This window comes from Myxocyprinus asiaticus, chromosome 27 (genome assembly GCF_019703515.2).
Source record: "Myxocyprinus asiaticus isolate MX2 ecotype Aquarium Trade chromosome 27, UBuf_Myxa_2, whole genome shotgun sequence".
Classification (NCBI taxonomy): Eukaryota; Metazoa; Chordata; class Actinopteri; order Cypriniformes; family Catostomidae; genus Myxocyprinus; species Myxocyprinus asiaticus.
In genome coordinates, this window is record NC_059370.1 from 39,100,548 (window position 1) to 39,120,550 (window position 20,003).

At 37.7% G+C, this 20,003-nt stretch overlaps 1 protein-coding gene across 1 annotated transcript; it reads right to left on the minus strand.

Annotated features, from left to right (window-relative positions):
• Positions 1-6,418: 6,418 nt before the first annotated feature.
• Positions 6,419-12,786, minus strand: LOC127417837 (probable E3 SUMO-protein ligase RNF212). Its single transcript, XM_051658078.1, has 13 exons — positions 12,621-12,786; positions 11,849-11,961; positions 11,114-11,175; positions 10,922-10,996; positions 10,766-10,822; positions 10,538-10,596; positions 10,395-10,454; positions 9,693-9,751; positions 7,861-7,930; positions 7,445-7,560; positions 7,335-7,385; positions 7,081-7,153; positions 6,419-6,979 (listed from the first exon to the last, which is right to left on the minus strand). The coding sequence occupies exons 1-13, from the start codon at positions 12,623-12,625 to the stop codon at positions 6,829-6,831; spliced, it is 951 nt and encodes a 316-aa protein (XP_051514038.1). The 5' UTR covers positions 12,626-12,786; the 3' UTR covers positions 6,419-6,828.
• Positions 12,787-20,003: the final 7,217 nt, after the last annotated feature.

Sequence of the window (20,003 nt, forward strand, 5' to 3'; positions counted from 1 at the left end):
GGAGGTTGGGAGAGGTGAGCTCCTGCCAACATGATAGCCTGTTTCTCTGCATATGGACGGCTAATGAGCTCCAGGTGTGCATGCCAGTATCTGAGATTAACCTATTATAACGTTCATACTGCACGGTCCCTAAAAGGGAAAGTTCACTCAAATATTGAAGGAATATTCCAGCTTCAGCATTTGTAGCATAATGTTGATTACCACAAAAACATCATTTTTAAGTTACAGTGAGGCTACAATGGAAGTGCATGGGGCCAATTTCTGGAAGGTTTAAAGGCAGAAATAATTTTATAAAAGCACTTACATTAATTCTTCTGTTAAAACTTGTGCAGTATTTGAGCTGTTAAGTTTTTTAAATCATCATTTTTATGGTCATTTTAAGGTTTTAGGGTTTACAGCGTTAATGCATCACGGCATCAAAGCTGTAAAACTGGATGTAACTTTTCAAAGAAAAGGTAAGTAATGATTTTATCACACTAAAATCAAATTAACACACGTGTTCGCGTATTGTGACTATACTTTTGAAACAGTAAGTATCTTAAAGTTTACGGATTGGCCCCATTCACTTCCATTGTAAGTGCCTCACTGGAACCCAAATTTTTGCTTTTTTTTTTTATTTTTAAAGAAAAAGAGAGACACTTTTGTGGTAATCAACATTATGCCACAAATGCTGTCGACTGAACTTAAATTGGAAAATTTCATTGAAATTTGTCATTTACTCACCCTTATGCTGTTCCAAACTCATATGACTTCCTTTCTTCCATGGTACATAAAAGATGATGTACAATGTTAGCTTCATTCACTATTCACTTTCATTGCATGGACAAAAGATACAAAGAAAGTGAAAGATGACTGAGGCTAACATTCTGCCCAAAATCTCTTTTTGTGTTCCATGGAGAAAGAGTCATACGAAACAACATGAGGGTGAGTCAGTGATAACAGAATTTTTATATTTTTGGGCAAACGATCCTTTTTTAGCTCCCCCTACAGGTCAAGTAATTTTATTTGTATAGTGCCTTTCACAACACACATCTTTTCAAAGCAGCTTTACAGAAAATCATGCATTAACAGAAAATGAAACTGTAATATCTATAAAGTCTTAGAGTCATCATTGTGTAGTTTGATTAAATACGACTGTTAATTGTGTATAAAAATAAGTAATAAAGTAATAATTGTATTTAGAAACCCAGTGAGCAAGCTGAAGGCGACTGTAGCAAGTTCCCCTCTGGCTAAACAACATGAATATAATGCCAATATTACTTAATTATGTGTAGTGCAAGTCATGGTTTAAAATTATTAAATTAAGTAAGTGTTAAGGGTCAGTGTAAAGGGTAACTGTAAAATTAATGACTAATGTCTTTGAAGTCCATGCTGGATTAACTGCAGAAGTTTACATAGATGCATTGTCCTTTTTTAGTTGGCTGATGAAGGCTTTTGTTGGCAATTAATTGATAGTCTATGTATTCCATTTCAAGAGTGTAGTCCATCATTAGACCGAGGTGATGCAGGCAGAGATCAGTTAGGTGCATCACAGAAACATTCAACCAGCTGGTAATTTCAGTGAGGTCTATCCTAAGTCCAAGGTTCAGGCAGTGGCATATGATGTATTCCATGTCTTATGGTTGAGTTGGCATCAGTTCATCCTCTGAGGTCCATCGTAAAAGAGTGAAGTGATGTCTGGCTGGCACCGGCTGCATTTAGTCATCATCACTCAGAGACACATAGCAGTGGAGTCTGACACCAAGCAGGAATGGAGCTGGATCCAGCCGGTTCTGGTGACCTCGGTATATGAATCCCAAGGTTGAGACAGGGATACAAATAGAATAATATTAGCGAAGATGCCATTACATTTTTTGCAGAGTTATAGATCATGATCAATGTTTCTGGTTCTGGCAGACCTAACTAAAGCAGCCTAATTGTGAGCTGTTGTATAAATTAGGTGTATGCCTGGCTAAGTAGATGAGTCTTTAGTCTAGACTTAAACTGAGTGAGTGTGTCTGCATCCCAAACAGTGTTAGGGAGACTATTCCATAGTTTAGGAGCCAAATAGGAAAAATATCTACCTCCTTTTGTGGATTTTGATATTCTAGGAGCTATTAACAGGCCAGAATTTTGGGATCATAATGAACGTGATGTATATAGTGTGGTAGGTCACTTAAGTACTGTGGAGCTAGACCATTCAAAGCTTTGTTAATTACTTACAGAATTTTAAAATGAATACGAAATTTAACAGGTAGCCAATGTAACGACGATAAAATGGGGCTAATATGATCACATTTCTTGGTTCTAGTCAGCACTCTGGCAGCTGCATTTTGAACCAATTGAAGTTTATTTAGTGAACTTGCTGGACATCCTCCCAGTAATGCATTACAATAATCTAGTTTTTTGGCATCAGCAACAGAGAGCATGTGTCGTAACTTAGCAATATATCTTAGGTGGAAGAATGCTGTTCTACAAACATTGGAAATTGTATTTTCAAAGGATAGATTGGTATCAAATATAACACCTAAGTTCTTCGCTGCTGAAGACGATGTAACAGTACATCCATCAAGTGTGAAATTATATTTTAGCGGCTTACTTTAAGAGGTTTTTAGTCCAATAATTAGTACCTCTGTTTTGTCGGAATTGAGTAGAAGGACATTTCTGGCCATCCAATCTTTGATTTCATTGATACACTCTGCTAATTTGGAGAATTGTGAATTTTCGTTGGGTTTCGAAAAAATATAAAGTTGGGTATCGTCAGCATAACAGTGGAAACTTATTCCATTCCTAATAATATCTCCCAGGGGAAGCATGTATAAGGAGAGGTCCTAAAAATGATTCCTCTGGCACTCCATACTTAACTTTTGTTTGATTTGACAATTCCTCGTTTACATAGACACAGTGGTAGCAGTCTGCTAAGTAGGACCTAAGCCATGCTAATGCAAGTCCACAAATGCCAACATAATTCTCTAGCCTATTCAAGAGAATGGCGTGATCTATCATGTCGAAAGCAGCACTAAGATCTAAAAGCACTAGAAGAGAAATGCAGCCACGATCAGATGATAGGAGCAAGTCATCTCTGATAAGTGAAGTCTCTATACTGTGATGGGGTCTAAATCCTGACTGAAATTGTTCATATACTATTTCTCTGTAGAAATGAACATAGTTGGGAGGACACTACCTTTTCTAGTATTTTCGACATAAACAGGAGATTTGAAATTGGTCTATAAGTAGCCAATTCTCCAGGATCAAGTTGTGGCTTCTTAATAAGCGGTTTGATAACTGTTATTTTAAAGTTTCTTGGGACATGTCCTAAGGATAGCAAGGAGTTAATGATATTAAGAAGAGGTTCTGAGATTACAGGGAATACATGTTGTGGCTTTTGATGGTTTGATAAGTTTTGTTAGCTCTTCATGACCTACGACAGCGAAGGATTGAAGTTGCACATGAGGAAAATTATGAGACACTGTTTTCTGAGGTGCTGTGACAGATGATTGCATAATTCCAATTTTATTTCTGATTATTTCAATTTTATCAGTAAAGAAATTCATGAAGTCATTACTATTGTGCTGCGATGGAATATCTGGTTCAGTTGAAGCTTTAATTCTAACCAATTTAGCCACAGTACTGAATAAACACCTAGGGTTGTTGTGGTTATTTTCTAGGACTTTGCTAAAATATGCTACAGACACTATCCTTCCATGCACCACAGGTCTCTAAATCCAAACACTCCATTTTAAAAACCTAATTCAGTTCTATCTTCATTATTTTGGAGTTTCACAAACAGTTGAAGGCTTCAAACTAGGTCTGTACTCACCGGTACAGTTTTTTGTGAGTTTTCTTAGCATTCCAAAGAGGTGAACAGCCTGGAAACTTAACTGCCTCCAACAACTTTTTTCCTTCAGTTGTAGTAATTGTGGGAAGTGATTATTGTAAATACACACACACACACTCACAGTGCTCCATACGAAAGTTCAGCACCACATCAGGAGAAAACGGCAACCAGATGTGCTATTACCAGAATGAACAGAGGAAACAGAGACTATTAAAGGTAGAGTGAGAAGATGTGTAATATGAAGTGATGCGTAAGTGCACAGCAATTCACTGTAAGATCACATTTACGATATGCATCTTCGGTGAGTTAGGAGACATGATCAACTTCCTCAGTCAGTGTGCCTCTTGTATTTAAATATTTCTAAAGACAATGTGAGTGGTGCTTGCCTGCATAAAAATCTAGTTCCAACCCCATTTGATTTTCTTTCTTCTGTGGAACACGAAATCTATACAATAGCAGTGAATTACTTTAAAGCTTAGAAACACTCAGAAGTGTTATAAAAGTAGTCAATGTGACTTGTGCATCATATTCCAAGTCTTCTGAAGGCATACAATCACGTTATTATTCATTCTTCACTCTCAAATCAAATCATTGGTCAACTTAAATATATACAGAGCACAAATCAAATATGGTGGCAGGTCTATAACATCAAGCCTCCTTGTTTCTTGTGTGTTTGATGTTATTGACATGTTATAAATTATGATCAATGATTTGAAAGTTAGAACAAATCCCAAACCTTATTGTAACAATGGTAATAGTAATGCTTGCCTTAGCAAACACCACTACTGATATACACTCACACATAAAAATATTCATTCTCTCCTAGCTGTCTTGCAACAAATGGATAGGCTGGGAAATTTAATGTAACATTCGAAAAACTATACCTCATAATGCCTGTGGAGCAGCAAGAACAAGAGGGATATTTACAATCTCAACGCTCCGTCTTGTTGCAATCCCTGAGATCTTGTTACCAATGAAAAACTGTACAACCTAAATGAGTTCCAGCACCTCAAAATGCCTCCAGGTACTCCAAGTATTTTATATTGTCTCAAAAAAACAATCCTCATAAACCTAATAGCTGCCTACAGTACACTAGATGAATACTTGCCATAGCGCTCAGTAAATCGTAAGAGTTGTGACAGCGTCAAGTGAACAGTGAAAGAAGAGATGTTCCTACCTTAAGGGCCTCGAGTGATCAAAAGACTGCAGAGATTGTTCCAGCATCATATCTGTCATGTTACACAAGCTGTTACGAAAAATGGCACAATTACAAAGAGTGCAGCTCCTTAAACATTAGTCTTTGATTTGTCAGTATGACTCAAGGGGACAGGACAGGAAAAGAGTACAGTATACAAAGCTGACAAAGGTTAACTGCAGTTTTTTTAATATCACAAAACCGGTAGGTAGTTTGTTGGCAGTTTTAAATAACTGGTGCTTGCTAAGGTAAGCTCATACTTAGGCTTTAAAAAAAATCTTAACTTTGGCCCTAAATAAGGCAATGTTCACATTAATCCCTTTTCGTTTTTGGCTTTGCTACATTTATGCTTCTCATCCACACTAGAATGGCGTAATCCTCCACCAAAAACAGTGTTTTAGAAGCGCTCTCCTTGATTTTGCTATGTTTACACCTCTTATCCACACTAGAATGCCGTTTTTCTACACCGATTTGGAGTGTTTTGGAAGTGCTCTCCAATTTTGCATATGGAAAACATTGACATTAGGAACAGAGGTCACAACCATACTAATAAGTTTTCACTTGAAAACACATAAATTTCACTATGTTTTGGCCTCTAATCCACACTAGAACAGCGTTTTAGGAAACACTTTCCAATACCGCATACTTTGGAAAATGCTGACATTAGAAAACTGAGGCCACGTCCACACTAATAAATTTTTGCTCGAAAATGCATTTATTCCGCAACATTTACATCTCTCATACAGAACACACTAGAATTGCATTTTCGTCCACCAAAAAAAAAAAAAAGCATTGATTTTGCTACCTTTAGGCCTGTCATACACGTGGAACAGCATTTCCCTCCACCGAAAACAGAGAAAATTTTGGAAACGCTCTCCATTATCGCATACTTTGGAAAACGATGACGTTAGTACACTAAAACCTACGTTTTCCAACGAAAACAGATTTGTGATTACAGATTAATGTGGACATGGCGTAAGTACTAAACTGCTGAGTGGAACTTGTTCAGCACCGTCTATACCTGAAATCATACGGCTGCTGAGGAAAGGTTTGCCATTACTTTTCTAAATGATCAGACTTACTATTTTCACTATTTTATGGGCTAAAAACTGAAATAAAAATCCCATAGACCATAATTTTCTTGAGAAAATGTAAAAAATCTATTTTGCTCATTTAGTCTATTTCAATGAAAAATACACTTTTCTGAAGAAAACACTGAATCTGATTTGTTTGAATGCAAGAATTGATTAAATGAGCCTTACGACTTTGATGAGATACCAAGATAATAATCAAGATTCTTTTTTTTTTTTCCATCTTACCATAAGAAAACCCAAACAAACTCAAAAGCACATGATCAAAATAACTATTTTAATCAATATGAAAATAGTTTGAACACCTCGGTGAAATAGCATTAGCATGTTACAGGAAAAAAAAACATGCTGAAGAGAACATTGTATTTGATTAACAGCACACGCTGCTGACACAATGTGAGTCATGCGCAAAATGGCATATTAAATTTCACACTCACAAACAAATCATGTACATAGAAACATTTATGAAAACAAGAAAACAGATGTCCATTGCTTTCCACAGGGAGGCAGATTTAATGCATTGTACTATATCAAAAGAGAATCTATTACAGGTTAGCACGTCTATTCGTGCTCATGTAGATGATGTAGTAATTAGCCTAATGTCTTTTACTCTAATATCTCCTGCTGTGCATCATCGCAAAGCCAGACGAGAACAGCACAGCTTCGAGACAGAAAATGGTGTTTTGAGTGTGATAAGCTGTATTGCTTTTGGACTGGATGTTATGTCATGTCGGGGGTCCCAGGGAGGACACAGAGGGGTATTTGTAGGCCGAGGGCATTTTGAACACGGGTGTTTCCCATGGCGATTCCCTGCGGTAGGCCACGTTATGGGATGGACTCATCACAGGGTCCCGTATACCAGTGGAGAATTTCCTACTGCAAGAGATACTTCTCGTGTTACTCCAGGCGTCCATACTAAGATAGAATGGTTTTCCAAGATACAAGACAGTAGAGTCATTCTTTAGGGTAAGAAATACCTGACAGTGGCACTGAACGGCATTGAATGGCTACCCATAGCGCTCTGACTTGATGCTCTGTGAGGAACAGTACCTAAATGGAGGAAACCATTCACTGCAGAACAAACTAGATTGCATGAATGGATCTTTGATGTTGTGAAATGAGTGTGTATTTTGAGCTCTAGTACCAACCATTTTTAAAGAGGAATCTAAAATAAAAAATAAAATTTAATACAACAAATGTATCCTTTAGTATATATATAGTGTTGACAAACCTATGCAGCCATTCTGTGGTGGGCTTATGAGACTAATTCTACTCAATAAATCTTGCTAGATGGAGAAAGAGAGGTTTAGTTCAGTAAAGGCAGGGCAGAGTAGCTTATACAACACATAAGCTCAATTAGGTCCCATTCATCGATCACACATGGAAAAATATACAGAAAATGTACAAAGTGTACCTTTTGAGAGAGCCCTCTGGTGTCAACTTCTATGCCTACATCTCTAAAAAGAACAGCCAAACAAATTACAATCCAAACCAACAGAGACGTTTTTTCAAAGTAACTATATAACAGATGGCTGGATTGCATTTGGAGTTAGGAACAAACTTCTCTGTCATGTCAGTTTAGCTCTGTGTAGTTAAAAATATTCATTTTTCAGTTGTAAATCTAAAGTGCTTTTTGCAAGTCATTCTGGATTAAAATCCCTAAAACAATCTCTGGTCTCTCAATTTGGACTTCAGTTTTCTATAATCATAACTTATTTTAACCTTTCTGTGGAATGATAAGAATTGATTATACTCACAAGCTAGTCGTGGATATCTTTGGTGACATTGAAAGTGGAGAAGAATACAGAATTTTTGTCACTGAGGGCACTGAGGTAAACACAAAAAATAGCATTTGAAATGCAATATAAACTCACAAAGACTCCTCTATTTCAGCTGCCAATGCAAAAGAACTAAAATAGTCAACAACAATATTGGGCCCTGTTTTAAGAGCGCTATGCCTTAAAGGGATAGTTCACCCAAAAATGAAAATTCTCTCATCATTTACTCACCCTCATGCCTTCCCAGATGTGTATGACTTTCTTTTTTCTGCAGAACACAAATTATGATTTTTAGAAGAAAATTTCAGCACTGTAGATCCACACAATGCAAGTGAATGGGGTTATAAAAGTAATCCATACGACTCCAGTGTTTTAATCCTAATTTTCAGAAGTGATATAATAGGTGTGGGTGAGAAACCAATCAATATTTAAGTCCTTTTTGCACCAGTCATATCACATCTGAAGATATTGATTTAACCACTGGGGTCTTATGGATTACTTTTATGCTGATTTATGTGATTTTTGGAGCTTCAGAATTTTGGCACGTACTTGTATTGTATGGAGCAAAAATGTTGAGATGTTTTTCTAAAAATCTTGTTTGTGTTCTGCAGAAGAAAGAAAGTCATACACATCTGGGATGGCATAAGGCCGAGTAAATGATGAGAACTTTCATTTTTAGTGCAGCTCTGTGTGATCCATCATACACGCAAAGTCAGTGGGCATGGTCCTTAAGTTTTGATATTTTTTTGTGCAAGCATGCACTAAGTCTAGGTGCAAGTGGGAAGGTGAAATTGCATGCGCAAAGTGCTAATGGGCTGGGTCAAGTGCAATTTAATTAGGAGGTTCTTCTCCAGTTATTGCACCATCTGTGTCCTATTATACAGTCCATTCCCTGTCAAGAAACGTCGATATAAATGAAGACAGCCTATACATAAGAATTTGGGCTGATGTAATGTAATGCATTAGAAGAAAAAAAATACGAACCATTTGTTTCTTGTTTGTCATTGTTTTGCGCAATAACTACATCCTTGCTGTGAACTCTCTCCTGTTTTTTCTGCTATTGTTCCAGATTTATGATGTTTAGCAGTGAAATACAACAAAGGAAGTTTGTGTTACCTCCTGCCTCCAAACCGCAGTGTATGTTCTCTTTCGGCCTGTCTTGACAGTGTTAAGTATAATTTCTGTACAGCGTCCCTGAGATTTGGAAAGGCGCAATACAAAATAAAATTATTACTATTATTGATCTGCTGACACACAAATCATGGTTTTAAAAATGAATGATAGCTTTTTAATATTATCTGCTGGTGGAATCTTCACACTGCAAATGCAGGAACTGATTTTAGACTTTGTGCCGAGATTAGACGTGCCTCTCAAACCTCTCAGCGCAATGACCTTTCTCAGGAAAATAGCAAATTGCGCTTTGCGCCACTTCATTAACTTATGATACACCCATAGTTTGCGTGCATACACCCACAGATAGCGCAAACACTCCCACCCACGCCCACTTTGGACGAAAATTGTGCTTAGAATTAGCGCTCTCACAAAAATTGAATGAAAGTAGCAGCACACGGTCGTTGAGCGGCACCTAGCGTGCTCATGAAAATAGAGCCCATTGTAAAACAATTTGCACAATAAGTATTGTCAGGTCATCTGTGAGGCTATAAACTCAAACTTGAAAAGTCAATGCATAAATTTACAGCAAGACCTCTAAATTCCATATCCTACAAATCTATAAAGAGACGATTAAAAAAATGAAATGACAATTAGACCATATTTCTATTGTTGTACGGATGTAGTCAGCTAAAATGTACCTGGTCTCAAGTGATTTGCTGAATGGAAATCTCGGTTAGACTGTGGTGTCAGTCGAGAACTGGAAAAAAATTTAAAGAGTGCCCGTTTACAGTAATCTACTCTTTTACAGCTCTTCTATTCATAAATCTTATACAACGGCACCAAAAAGTATTTGGATACTGAAGCTACATTTAAAAATGTATGATTTTAATTGCATTATATAACAAAAAACAAAAATAAAAATTCAAACCAAGTGGCTTCTTCAAACAAATTATGATAATTTATTTTCACTTTTCCAAGCCATTTTTTTAACAAAAAAAAGAAAAACGTTTAAATCAATTGAATTTAAAAAATCTAAGTGATTTTTGTGCATGTATGAATTCAGTACCCCTCAAATTCAAACAGGTGTCCTAACCACAGTTGTAGTTCGACACATTAACTATAGACATGTTCCACTAAACATGACAACCAGAAAATATACAAATACTTTAATATTTCAAACAGTTTTTTTCTGTTGTTTTAAAACTTTTTTGGTAAAATGTTTTGCTTGAAAAGTGTTCTTTTACTATGATCGAATGCCACTTTGTATGACATTTTGTAGTCTAATGCAATAGCATTTATTTATTTTTTAAGCGTGGTGTAAATGTCCAAACACTTTGCAGGGTCACTATACTGAATATGCTTCTGCACAACAATCTATTTAAAGCTTTATGCAGAAATACCTTTGTTGTTGAAGAGTCATCTCTAACTTTGATATGTAGGCATTCTGTTCTGCAATTTTTCTGCATAAAACAAAAACAAATAAATAAGCCTAAATGCAAAACATTTGAATGCAATACAGTAATGAGCCACTATTCATCTTTACTTGGACATCTTCTGCATCTCTTGCTGCATTTTCAGTCCAGCCTCCTTCATTCTCTCCATCTGTGGTTACAGAGTTTGTGACATAAATAAGTTTGTTTCAGGATACAGAGTAACCAAGTGCATGTTCATTAAGAAGCACCTGACAAATGCATAATATCGAGATCATATTATAGTAAGTTGTATTAGCCTCCTAATCTAAATCTTCTTTTAAAGCAATTCTGATTCTCACCTTCTGCTGATTGTGGGCCATTAATCTTTTCAGGTGTCTTGCCTGGAATTGTGAGACCTACACAGAAGGACAAATATGTCTATATTTGACAGTTTGATTTGCACACCTGTAACTGAATTCTTCGTTTCGATTTGTACATTTTAAGGTTATGGTTACCTTGATTATCTCTGAAGAGTATTTGACTGCAACTGTGTTGATATCTGAGAAAAGTGCCTGAACCTCTAAGCTGCTCTGTGAAGATACAACTCAAAGATTAGTGCCTTTAAACATGATTTGTGTGATTAATAATTATTAGTTAAATACAGGCATTGAGAAATCTCTGTAATGAACAAATCTCATGTATCTTACTTTATCAGATAGTGGGCAGATCTGACACTTTGCTTGGCAAATGAGACACACTCCTTGCTTTCCTGTGGGGGAAAAAACATAAGCCTACATAAACTCTGTAGTACTTTATTATGTCCAGCAGAGGGATGTATATGTTCACTTTTAATTCATGAACTTTCAATCATATATCCATTGATGTCTTGCCCATTTCTTACTGTAATTCAATGCAAATTGGTTGATTATTACAATATGAATTATTGTAATTCATTTCCAGTGTTATAAATGCTAAGCCACTTGTATGTAAAAGAAACATAAAAGTAAAAAAAGGGTAATATTCCCTTAAAGGGATAGTTCACCCAAAAATGAAAATTCTCTCATTAACTCACCCTCATGTCATCCCAGACGTGTATGATTTACTTTCTTCTGCAGAACACAAATAATGATTTTTGCAGGTCCACACAGAGCAAGTAAATGGTGACCAGAACTTTGCAGCTCAAAAAGCACATAAAGGCAGTATAAAAGTAATCCATATGACTCACTCCATTGTTTAAACCATGTTTTCATATCACTTCTGAAAACATACATTTAAACACTTAAGATATTCTTCTAAAAATCTTTGTGTTCTGTGGAAGAAAGGAAGGCATACACATCTTGGGTGACATGAGGGTGAGTAAATGATTAGATCATTTTAACTTTTGGGTGAACTATTCTTTTAAATGTGACCCAGTGCTGTATTTAGTAAATGAAGTGTAATACCTCTCTGAAAGCAAACATTACAGATGACATGACCACAGTTTGTGACCGCAAGCTGACGGTCAGATTCAGGTGACATGAAGCAGGAGTTACAGCAGATCCAGTGTGACATTATTCTGTGTTTGAATACAACAACATGACTGTGGCTGTGTTTTAAAAACTAATGAGCTGCCAACCTAGACCATATTTCTGGACATTATAGGCACTACACATTTATATCCAAAAAAATGCTGCACATGCATGCGTATGACGATGCCCAATATTGTTGCACCTGCCTATGATGGCCAAAACGGCTGGACTTACCGATCATGATTAACATTTTTGAATAGGCATATGGAGCTCAATACCCAGAAATGCTGTGCGCGCTTATAACGTTTTTAATTTGCTGTGGACCGACGATGCTATCATGCCCAAAAATGCTTCACGTGCCAACTATGCCCAAAATCGCTCAACTATCTTGCCCCCCCCCAAAAAAAACTGTGCACAACTGCAATACTCGCCTATGATGCTCAAAAATGTTGTCAATGTCGGCAGTTCACTAAGTTTTGGTAAACAGCCTGTTTCTACAAACGGTTATTCCATGTCATGGATTGATAATTGAAAATACATACACATATTAAAATTATTAATAATCGTCCTCAGATGTAAAAACACAGATGACGTTAGCTAGCTTGAAAAAAAGGCGCATTCAGAGAGTTTAAGCTAATTATAGAAACGAGGATTAAATTACCCTGAGGAGAAAAGTTCACGATGAGTGAAACATAAAAACACATACCGCATCCACTTTTAAATGCCTGTGTAGGCTGATATCGGTAGTCTGTACAGTGAATTGTATACTCGGTAGTTAGCTAAACAAAATAATTCACGGAATTTGTAACTGATTAACGTTCACCTTAACAATGACGTCACCTTGACGAAATCGCGCAACCCTCACAGGCAGTCACTTATTTCCAGGGGTTTCAGCAAAGCGTAAAAATGTGACGGTATTTGCATAGGTCACCGATCATGCGCACTAAAAGTGTATGAGGATAACCCACATCACTAACGGTTGAACGGTTTTCTTTTTTGCTGCTAATAGAAACAGATGTTGAAATTGAGTGTCAGTTTGTAAAAGTAGATTAATTCAATATAACACACTCGCGCCATTTAAACCATCTGAATTCTTGGAATATTTAAAGATCCGCGGTTACAGGGGTTTCGAGCAATATACCTGTCCCCACTGAATTACAAGTACATGAAATACCTGTCTGTGTTTACAGGGGTTTCGAGCGATATACCGGTCCTCACTGAATTACATGTGCATCAAATACCTGTCTGTGTTTACAGGGGTTTCGAGCGATATACCGGTCCTCACTGAATTACATGTGCATCAAATACCTGTCTGTGTTTACAGGGGTTTCGAGCGATATACCTGTCCTCACTGAATTACATGTACATCAAATACCTGTCTGTGTTTACAGTGGTTTCGAGCAATATACCTGTCCCCACTGAATTACATGTGCATCAAATACCTGTCTGTGTTTAACGGGTTTCGAGCAATATACCTGTCCCCACTGAATTACAAGTACATCAAATACTTGTCTGTGTTTACAGGGGTTGAGCGATATACCTGTCCCCACTGAATTACATGTACATAAAATACCTGTCTGTGTTTACAGGGGTTTCGAGCGATATACCTGTCCCCACTGAATTACATGTGCATAAAATACCTGTCTGCTTTACAGGGGTTTCGAGCGATATACCTGTCCTCACTGAATTACATGTACATCAAATACCTGTCTGTGTTTACAGTGGTTTCGAGCAATATACCTGTCCTCACTGAATTACATGTGCATCAAATACCTGTCTATGTTTAACGGGTTTCGAGCAATATACCTGTCCCCACTGAATTACAAGTACATCAAATACTTGTCTGTGTTTACAGGGGTTGAGCGATACACCTGTCCCCCACTGAATTACATGTACATGAAATACTTGTCTGTGTTTACAGGGGTTTCGAGCTATATACCTGTCCCCACTGAATTACATGTGCATCAAATACCTGTCTGTGTTTACAGGGGTTTCGAGCTATATACCTGTCCCCACTGAATTACATGTGCATCAAATACCTGTCTGTGTTTACAGGGGTTTCGAGCGATATGCCTGTCTCCACTGAATTACATGTACATCAAATACCTGTATGTATTTACAGGGGTTTCGAGAGATATACCTGTCCCCACTGAATTACATGTGCATCAAATACCTGTCTGTGTTTACAGGGGTTTCGAGCGATATGCCTGTCCTCACTAAATTACGTATGGAATCTGCATTGGGAGCTGAAGTACTTCATGCTTGATTATTCACAACAGGAATACCAAGCTCTGGACCATACATTTCCAAATGCGTATTAGTATTTATGCTCATTCCATCGTGAGCAAGCTTAGATACGATGGACAAGACAAGGTACGGTCCAGTTGAAGTGAATTTTTTTTTCCCCGTTTTATTTGATACCAGATTATCATCTTACTCTGTTTTTCATTTTAATCCTGGATATGTGTGATAATGTATGTTTTGCGTTGATTTTTTTTTTTACTTTTCATCAGAAGTAAACCAATACAGCCTTAAAATTACATTACAGTTTTACAAAAAATCTTCAACATTCAGAAGTACTTTCACTAAACTACTACATATTTTTCTAAGTGGGTAGTGTTTAGTTGTTTCATTTATATTTACTTTTCATTTGTACTGTAAATTGGTAGTCTGAATCATCTAGGTAATCCCTATTCTTATAGTGTTTAATATCCCATACACTCTCTTTCTGGCAGCCAAGAACAAGTTGTCCCACTCTGAACAAAATGAACTTCTTGGACACCTTCGTGAGATAGCTAGTGCCCCAAGTGAATCATCTTGTGATAGGGAGGTTGACAGACTGAAGGAGAGAAATGTTTACGAGTCATTTGAAGTCAGGCATTATGTTGATACAAGGTGGCTATGTATTCGGGAGGTGAGGTACTGCACTGGACATGTTCTGTGTTCCACATGTTCAATTGTCGTACAGTACATTTAGATTGGTATAAAAGTACAGGTCAGCATTTAGTTCCCTGTCAACACGGACACAACAAAAGCAAGTCATTATCGTCACTGATCCAGTCTACACTTGATATGTTATTTGTGCCGAGGCGACAGTAAATAGATGCCCCGATCTATTTTGCACTATGTCTGCTGGCACTATTTCTGCCAGCAAGACAAATGGACTGGTTTAGGATGTTTGCTTTTATGCATCCTGTGTAGACAGGGTGTAATGTTCCATTCTTTCTGCATCAACTACCTTCATCAAAGTAATATGTTCTTTTGTTTTTCAGCGGTGTTGTAGGGCCTGTGTGCTACAAGGATTCTCTGTGGCAGTTACCACCAACAATGGAATTGAGGCACTCAAATTATTGAAGAGCTTCTACCTCAAATTTTCTAAAACAGAAAGTCTTTCATCTCTGCTTGAAACTATGATATGCAAGTTCATCCCAGAACAGTTGCAATCCTACAGTAGACTCAACTTCATCTACAGTAGTGAATGCAAGACATACAATCCAGATGTTCCAACGTTCCTGAGAGAGAGAGACCCAGTAATTTAGTCAAACATTGCTTAAACAGTATACAAGCAGCTTCCATCTATTCAAAAGAGCATGTCGAGGTACTTGGAAAGGAATCTTTTAAGGTAAAGAGTGAGAAAGGAATCTTTTAAGGTAAAGAGTGAGACAACCTCTGCATGGTACAGAGTAGAATCTTGTGAATGTGTCCTCTTCAAAACAACGTTCTTACCATGCAAGCATTTCTTTGCAAGAAGACTTCTCTACTGAATTTTGTGTTAGTCCTCTGCCTTGCCCAAGGAAGCAGACACACAACAGTAAGCCACAGTTAACTGGTGTAGCAGCTGATCATCGGAGTCTACGCAAAGAGCTCAGACATTTATATGATGTATCACAAATTGCACTTGCTTTTTCAACCCCTCCCCTCTGACCAACTACCATCCCAGTTAGGTACAACAATTTTCATGATCTATTCAATTCCTGATGGATAAAATTAGGGCCTGATAAAAAAAAAAAAAATTCAGTTTAAATATCTTTTTTTTCTTCAGAAAAGTAACTTTATAGAAGTAAAAATCAGTTGTAAATGGGTATTATTCACTTTTTAGCTAATTTGCCTTGCTTTTGAAGGTGCAATAAATAGAGACAAAATTAGGATAAATAATACTGTAGACAATAATCTTTGTTATAAATCTACAGTTTTGCTTGTTTGCATTAAAAGCCCACAGACATCAAAACAATGTACAGTAGTTGTTGATGTACTGTGAACAGTTGAATTAGATAAAATAATCCCTGATTTATTTAAATATTGGCATTGGTCTGCTTAATCTGATCATTTTAAAAAGCTCTAATGTTGGCGGTCATGGATATAAACTCAGGAAAAAAGAAACGTACTCACTTTCAACTGCTTTTATTTTCAGTACATTTAACATGTGTAAATATTTGTATGTACAAAACAAACAAAATAAGATTCAACAATTAAGACATAAACTGAACAAGTTTCACAGACATTTGACTAACAGAAATGGAATAATGTGTCCCTGAACAAAGGGGTGGTCAAAATCAAAAGTAACAGTCAGTATATGGTGTAGCCACCAGCTGCATTAAGTACTGCAGTGCATCTCCTCCTCATGGACTGCATCAGATTTGCCAGTTCTTGCTGTGAGATGTTACCCCACTCTTCCACCATGGCACTTGCAAGTTCCCAGACATTTCTGGGGGGAATGGCCCTAGCCCTCACCCTCCGATTCAACAGGTCCCAGATGTGCTCAATGGGATTGAGATCCAGGCTCTTCACTGGCCATGGAAGAACACTGACATTCCTGTCTTGCAGGAAATCATGCACAGAACGAGCAGTATGGCTGGTGGCATTGTCATGCTGGAGGGTCATATCAGGATGAGCCTGCAGGAAGGGTACCACATGAGGGAGGATGTCCTCCCTGTAATGCACAGCATTGAGATTGCCAGCAATGACAACAAGCTCAGTCCAATGATGCTGTGACACACCGCCCCAGACCATGACAGACCCTCCACCTCCAAATCGATCCCACTCCAGAGTACAGGCCTTGGTGTAACACTCATTCCTTTGACGATAAACGCGAGTCCGACCATCACCCCTGGTGAGAGAAAACTGTGACTCGTCAGTGAAGAGCACTTTTTGTCAGTCCTGTCTGGTCCAGCGAAGGTGGGTTTGTGCCCATAGGCGACGTTGTTGCCGGTGATGTCTGGTAAGGACCTGCCTTACAACAGGCCTACAAGCCCTCAGTCCAGCCTCTCTCAGCCTACTACGGACGGTCTGAGCACTGATGGAGGGATTGTGTGTTCCTGGTGTAACTTGGGCAGTTGTCGTTGCCATCCTGTACCGGTCCCGCAGGTGTGATATTCAGATGCACCGATCCTGTGCAGGTGTTATTACACGTGGTCTGCCACTGCGAGGATGATAAGCTGTCCTTCCTGTCTCACTGCAGCGCTGTCTTAGGCATTTCACAGTTTGGACATTGCAATTTATTGCCCTGTCCACATCTGCAGTACTCATGCCTCCATGCAGCATGCCTAAGGCACATTCACGCAGATGAGCAGGGACCCTGGGCATCTTTCTTTTGGTGTTTTTCAGAGTCAGCAGAAAGGTCTCTTTATGGTCCTATGTTTTTATAACTGTGACCTTAATTGTCTTAACAACCGTTCCACAGGTGCATGTTCATTAATTGTTTATGGTTCATTGAACAAGCATAGAAAATATTGTTTAAACCCTTTACAATAAAGATCTGTAAAATTATTTGGATTTTTACTAAATTATCTTTAAAATACAGTGTCCTGAAAAAGGGACGTTTCTGTTTTTGCTGAATTTATGTATCCCTAGTCATGAATATTTTTACTCTTATGTTCTCAAGGTAATCAACTTCTATTTGTCCCTGCTGATGAAGAGGAGTGATGATCAGCAGGAAGGCCTTAAGGTCTACTGTTTAAGCACACTTTCTTCCCAAAGCATCAGAGTGGTGACAGACATTTTGCAGGCCATGCAGCAGTGAAGAAATGGACAAAAACAGATCTCTTCCTCTATGATCTGGTTCTTGTTCCTTTGCACCTTGGCTAGCACTGGGCTTTGGCTGTAAGTAATTTATTAAGAACAATGCCTTTGTAACACATTGTTTCCATATCTATACTGTATGATTAAAGTGTAAAACACTATATTTCTACTCTTTTGCTTATGTCTTTAAACTTTTACCTCCATTTCTTATCACCAGGTAATTGATTTCATATCCCAGACAATCCAGTGTTATGACTCCATGGGTCAGAGACATGGTGATATCTGCCACATATTGTTGGAGTTATGTCCAAATGATTGCTACAAGTTTGGTTTGAACATCAAACTGCTTTGAAGGCATGTGTCTCATGCGCGATTAATTAACAGGAAATACCTCATGGAGGACTACAAAAAAAAAAGGCTGCATCTTGGAAGGCTTCCAGATGGACCATCGGCCGAATGAGAACCAATGTATGCATACCACCATGTAATAAATTATACAAATATTCTTCAAACTGTCCTTTTATTCTAAGTGTTATACTTGTAATTGTGTCTCTAGGCAATTCCCAAACAGACAAATGAAAATGAGGTGTTTTTGCCTGTAAATACGCAGACTTCATTTCTCAAGGAAAGCCAATTATTTTCAGACAGGTACATGACCAAGCTACAATATTTTTATTTCTCGCAAACCTGCTTTTTAACACACTTATTTTTGCTGTTGAGATGGAGATTGAGAGTATCCATCTATCTATCGGTCTGTCTGCCTACATTGGTCTATTTATCTCACTTTATCAGTAACCATATCTATCCACTAACACCCTGGTATCTAACTCACTCTAAACTTAAGATTAACACTAAGTATAGTAACAAGATGGAAAACCTTAGCAACTGTATCCCTGTCTCACTGCTAAACTGTCAAAAGCTTCTTTGTCAAAAAGCCATCAAAATTTGTCTGTACATGATTGTTCCCTCCTATGTAGTGACATTCCAGTCATACGAAAGGTGATGGTGTGGGAGATAGTACATCAGAAGATCCTGTATTGATGATGTCCTGAGACATCCAAAAACTGAAGTCTTGTCTTGTTCTGCCTGCTGTCAACATTTGATTTTTTTTTTTTTTTTTTAAAAAAAAAAGTTGAGTATGAACACCTAGTTGTCAGTTTGTTTCTTAGAATAGCAGTGGAAACAAGTTAGTAAGAACGAATGTTTAACTGCAAATTTCAGTTGAAATTCTCTTAGAACAGGTATATCGCTCGAAACCCCTGTAAACTCAGGTATTTGATGTACTTGTAATTCAGTGGGGACATAAACTTACATAATACATTTAGCTGATGCATTCATATGCACATATCACAAACGGTAAAACAGATGATTTATCATTACTCGTTCCTTACGTTAAAATGCTACCGCATTTTTACAAAATCGTCTGCCTCTGTATCATAAGACAAATTTTTTTTTTTTTAACCGATATCCCTGTTTTGTCCTTGATTATCCATGGCTGTTCCACCAGTTTGCTGTCGCTGATATGAAAAGCCCGCGGAAAGAAGGCACTATAATGCGCATGTGTGCTGACCTGAAAGGCCACACCCACAGATACGCCCCCTGTGCATCGCTGTACTGAAACCCTTGTACTTTAGTGAATGCCAACCCTCACACACGTACAAAGAATTTTTTTTTTTGTGCTAATGCATATTTAAATATATAAAATAAACGCATTAGATTTGTATAAAAATGTAATTATGGTTACCGCCAAAACTATAGTTGTATAACTGTATGCAAACATAATTATACGTATTAAAGTTAAATATAGATTATATAGTTATAAGTGTAACGTATACTCAGACTCGAGGATGATGTTTGAACCCAAGCAGGTATTTATGACACGCAACAAAGACAGCAGGTAAGTGATGACGTGACAGTACTGGGTTGCAGTGGTTTTAGTTTACGTGATGAAGACTAATGCTGATAGAGATGGTGACTTTCCTTGAGGCGGAGGGTGTGCAACAACGAAGCTTGCGTTGAGGAGATGGACACTGGAGAGGAATCGTGATGGTATTTAACGCTGGAGATACAG

Bases quoted from the DNA above. Each gene is read 5' to 3' on its own strand.
- LOC127417837 (XM_051658078.1), bottom strand. The intron at 10,997-11,113 runs GTAAGATACATG...GTATCTTCACAG, and splicing joins TCTGCCCACTATCTGATAAA to AGCAGCTTAGAGGTTCAGGC. The intron at 7,154-7,334 runs GTTTGTCAACAC...TCCTCCATTTAG, and splicing joins ACCACAGAATGGCTGCATAG to GTACTGTTCCTCACAGAGCA.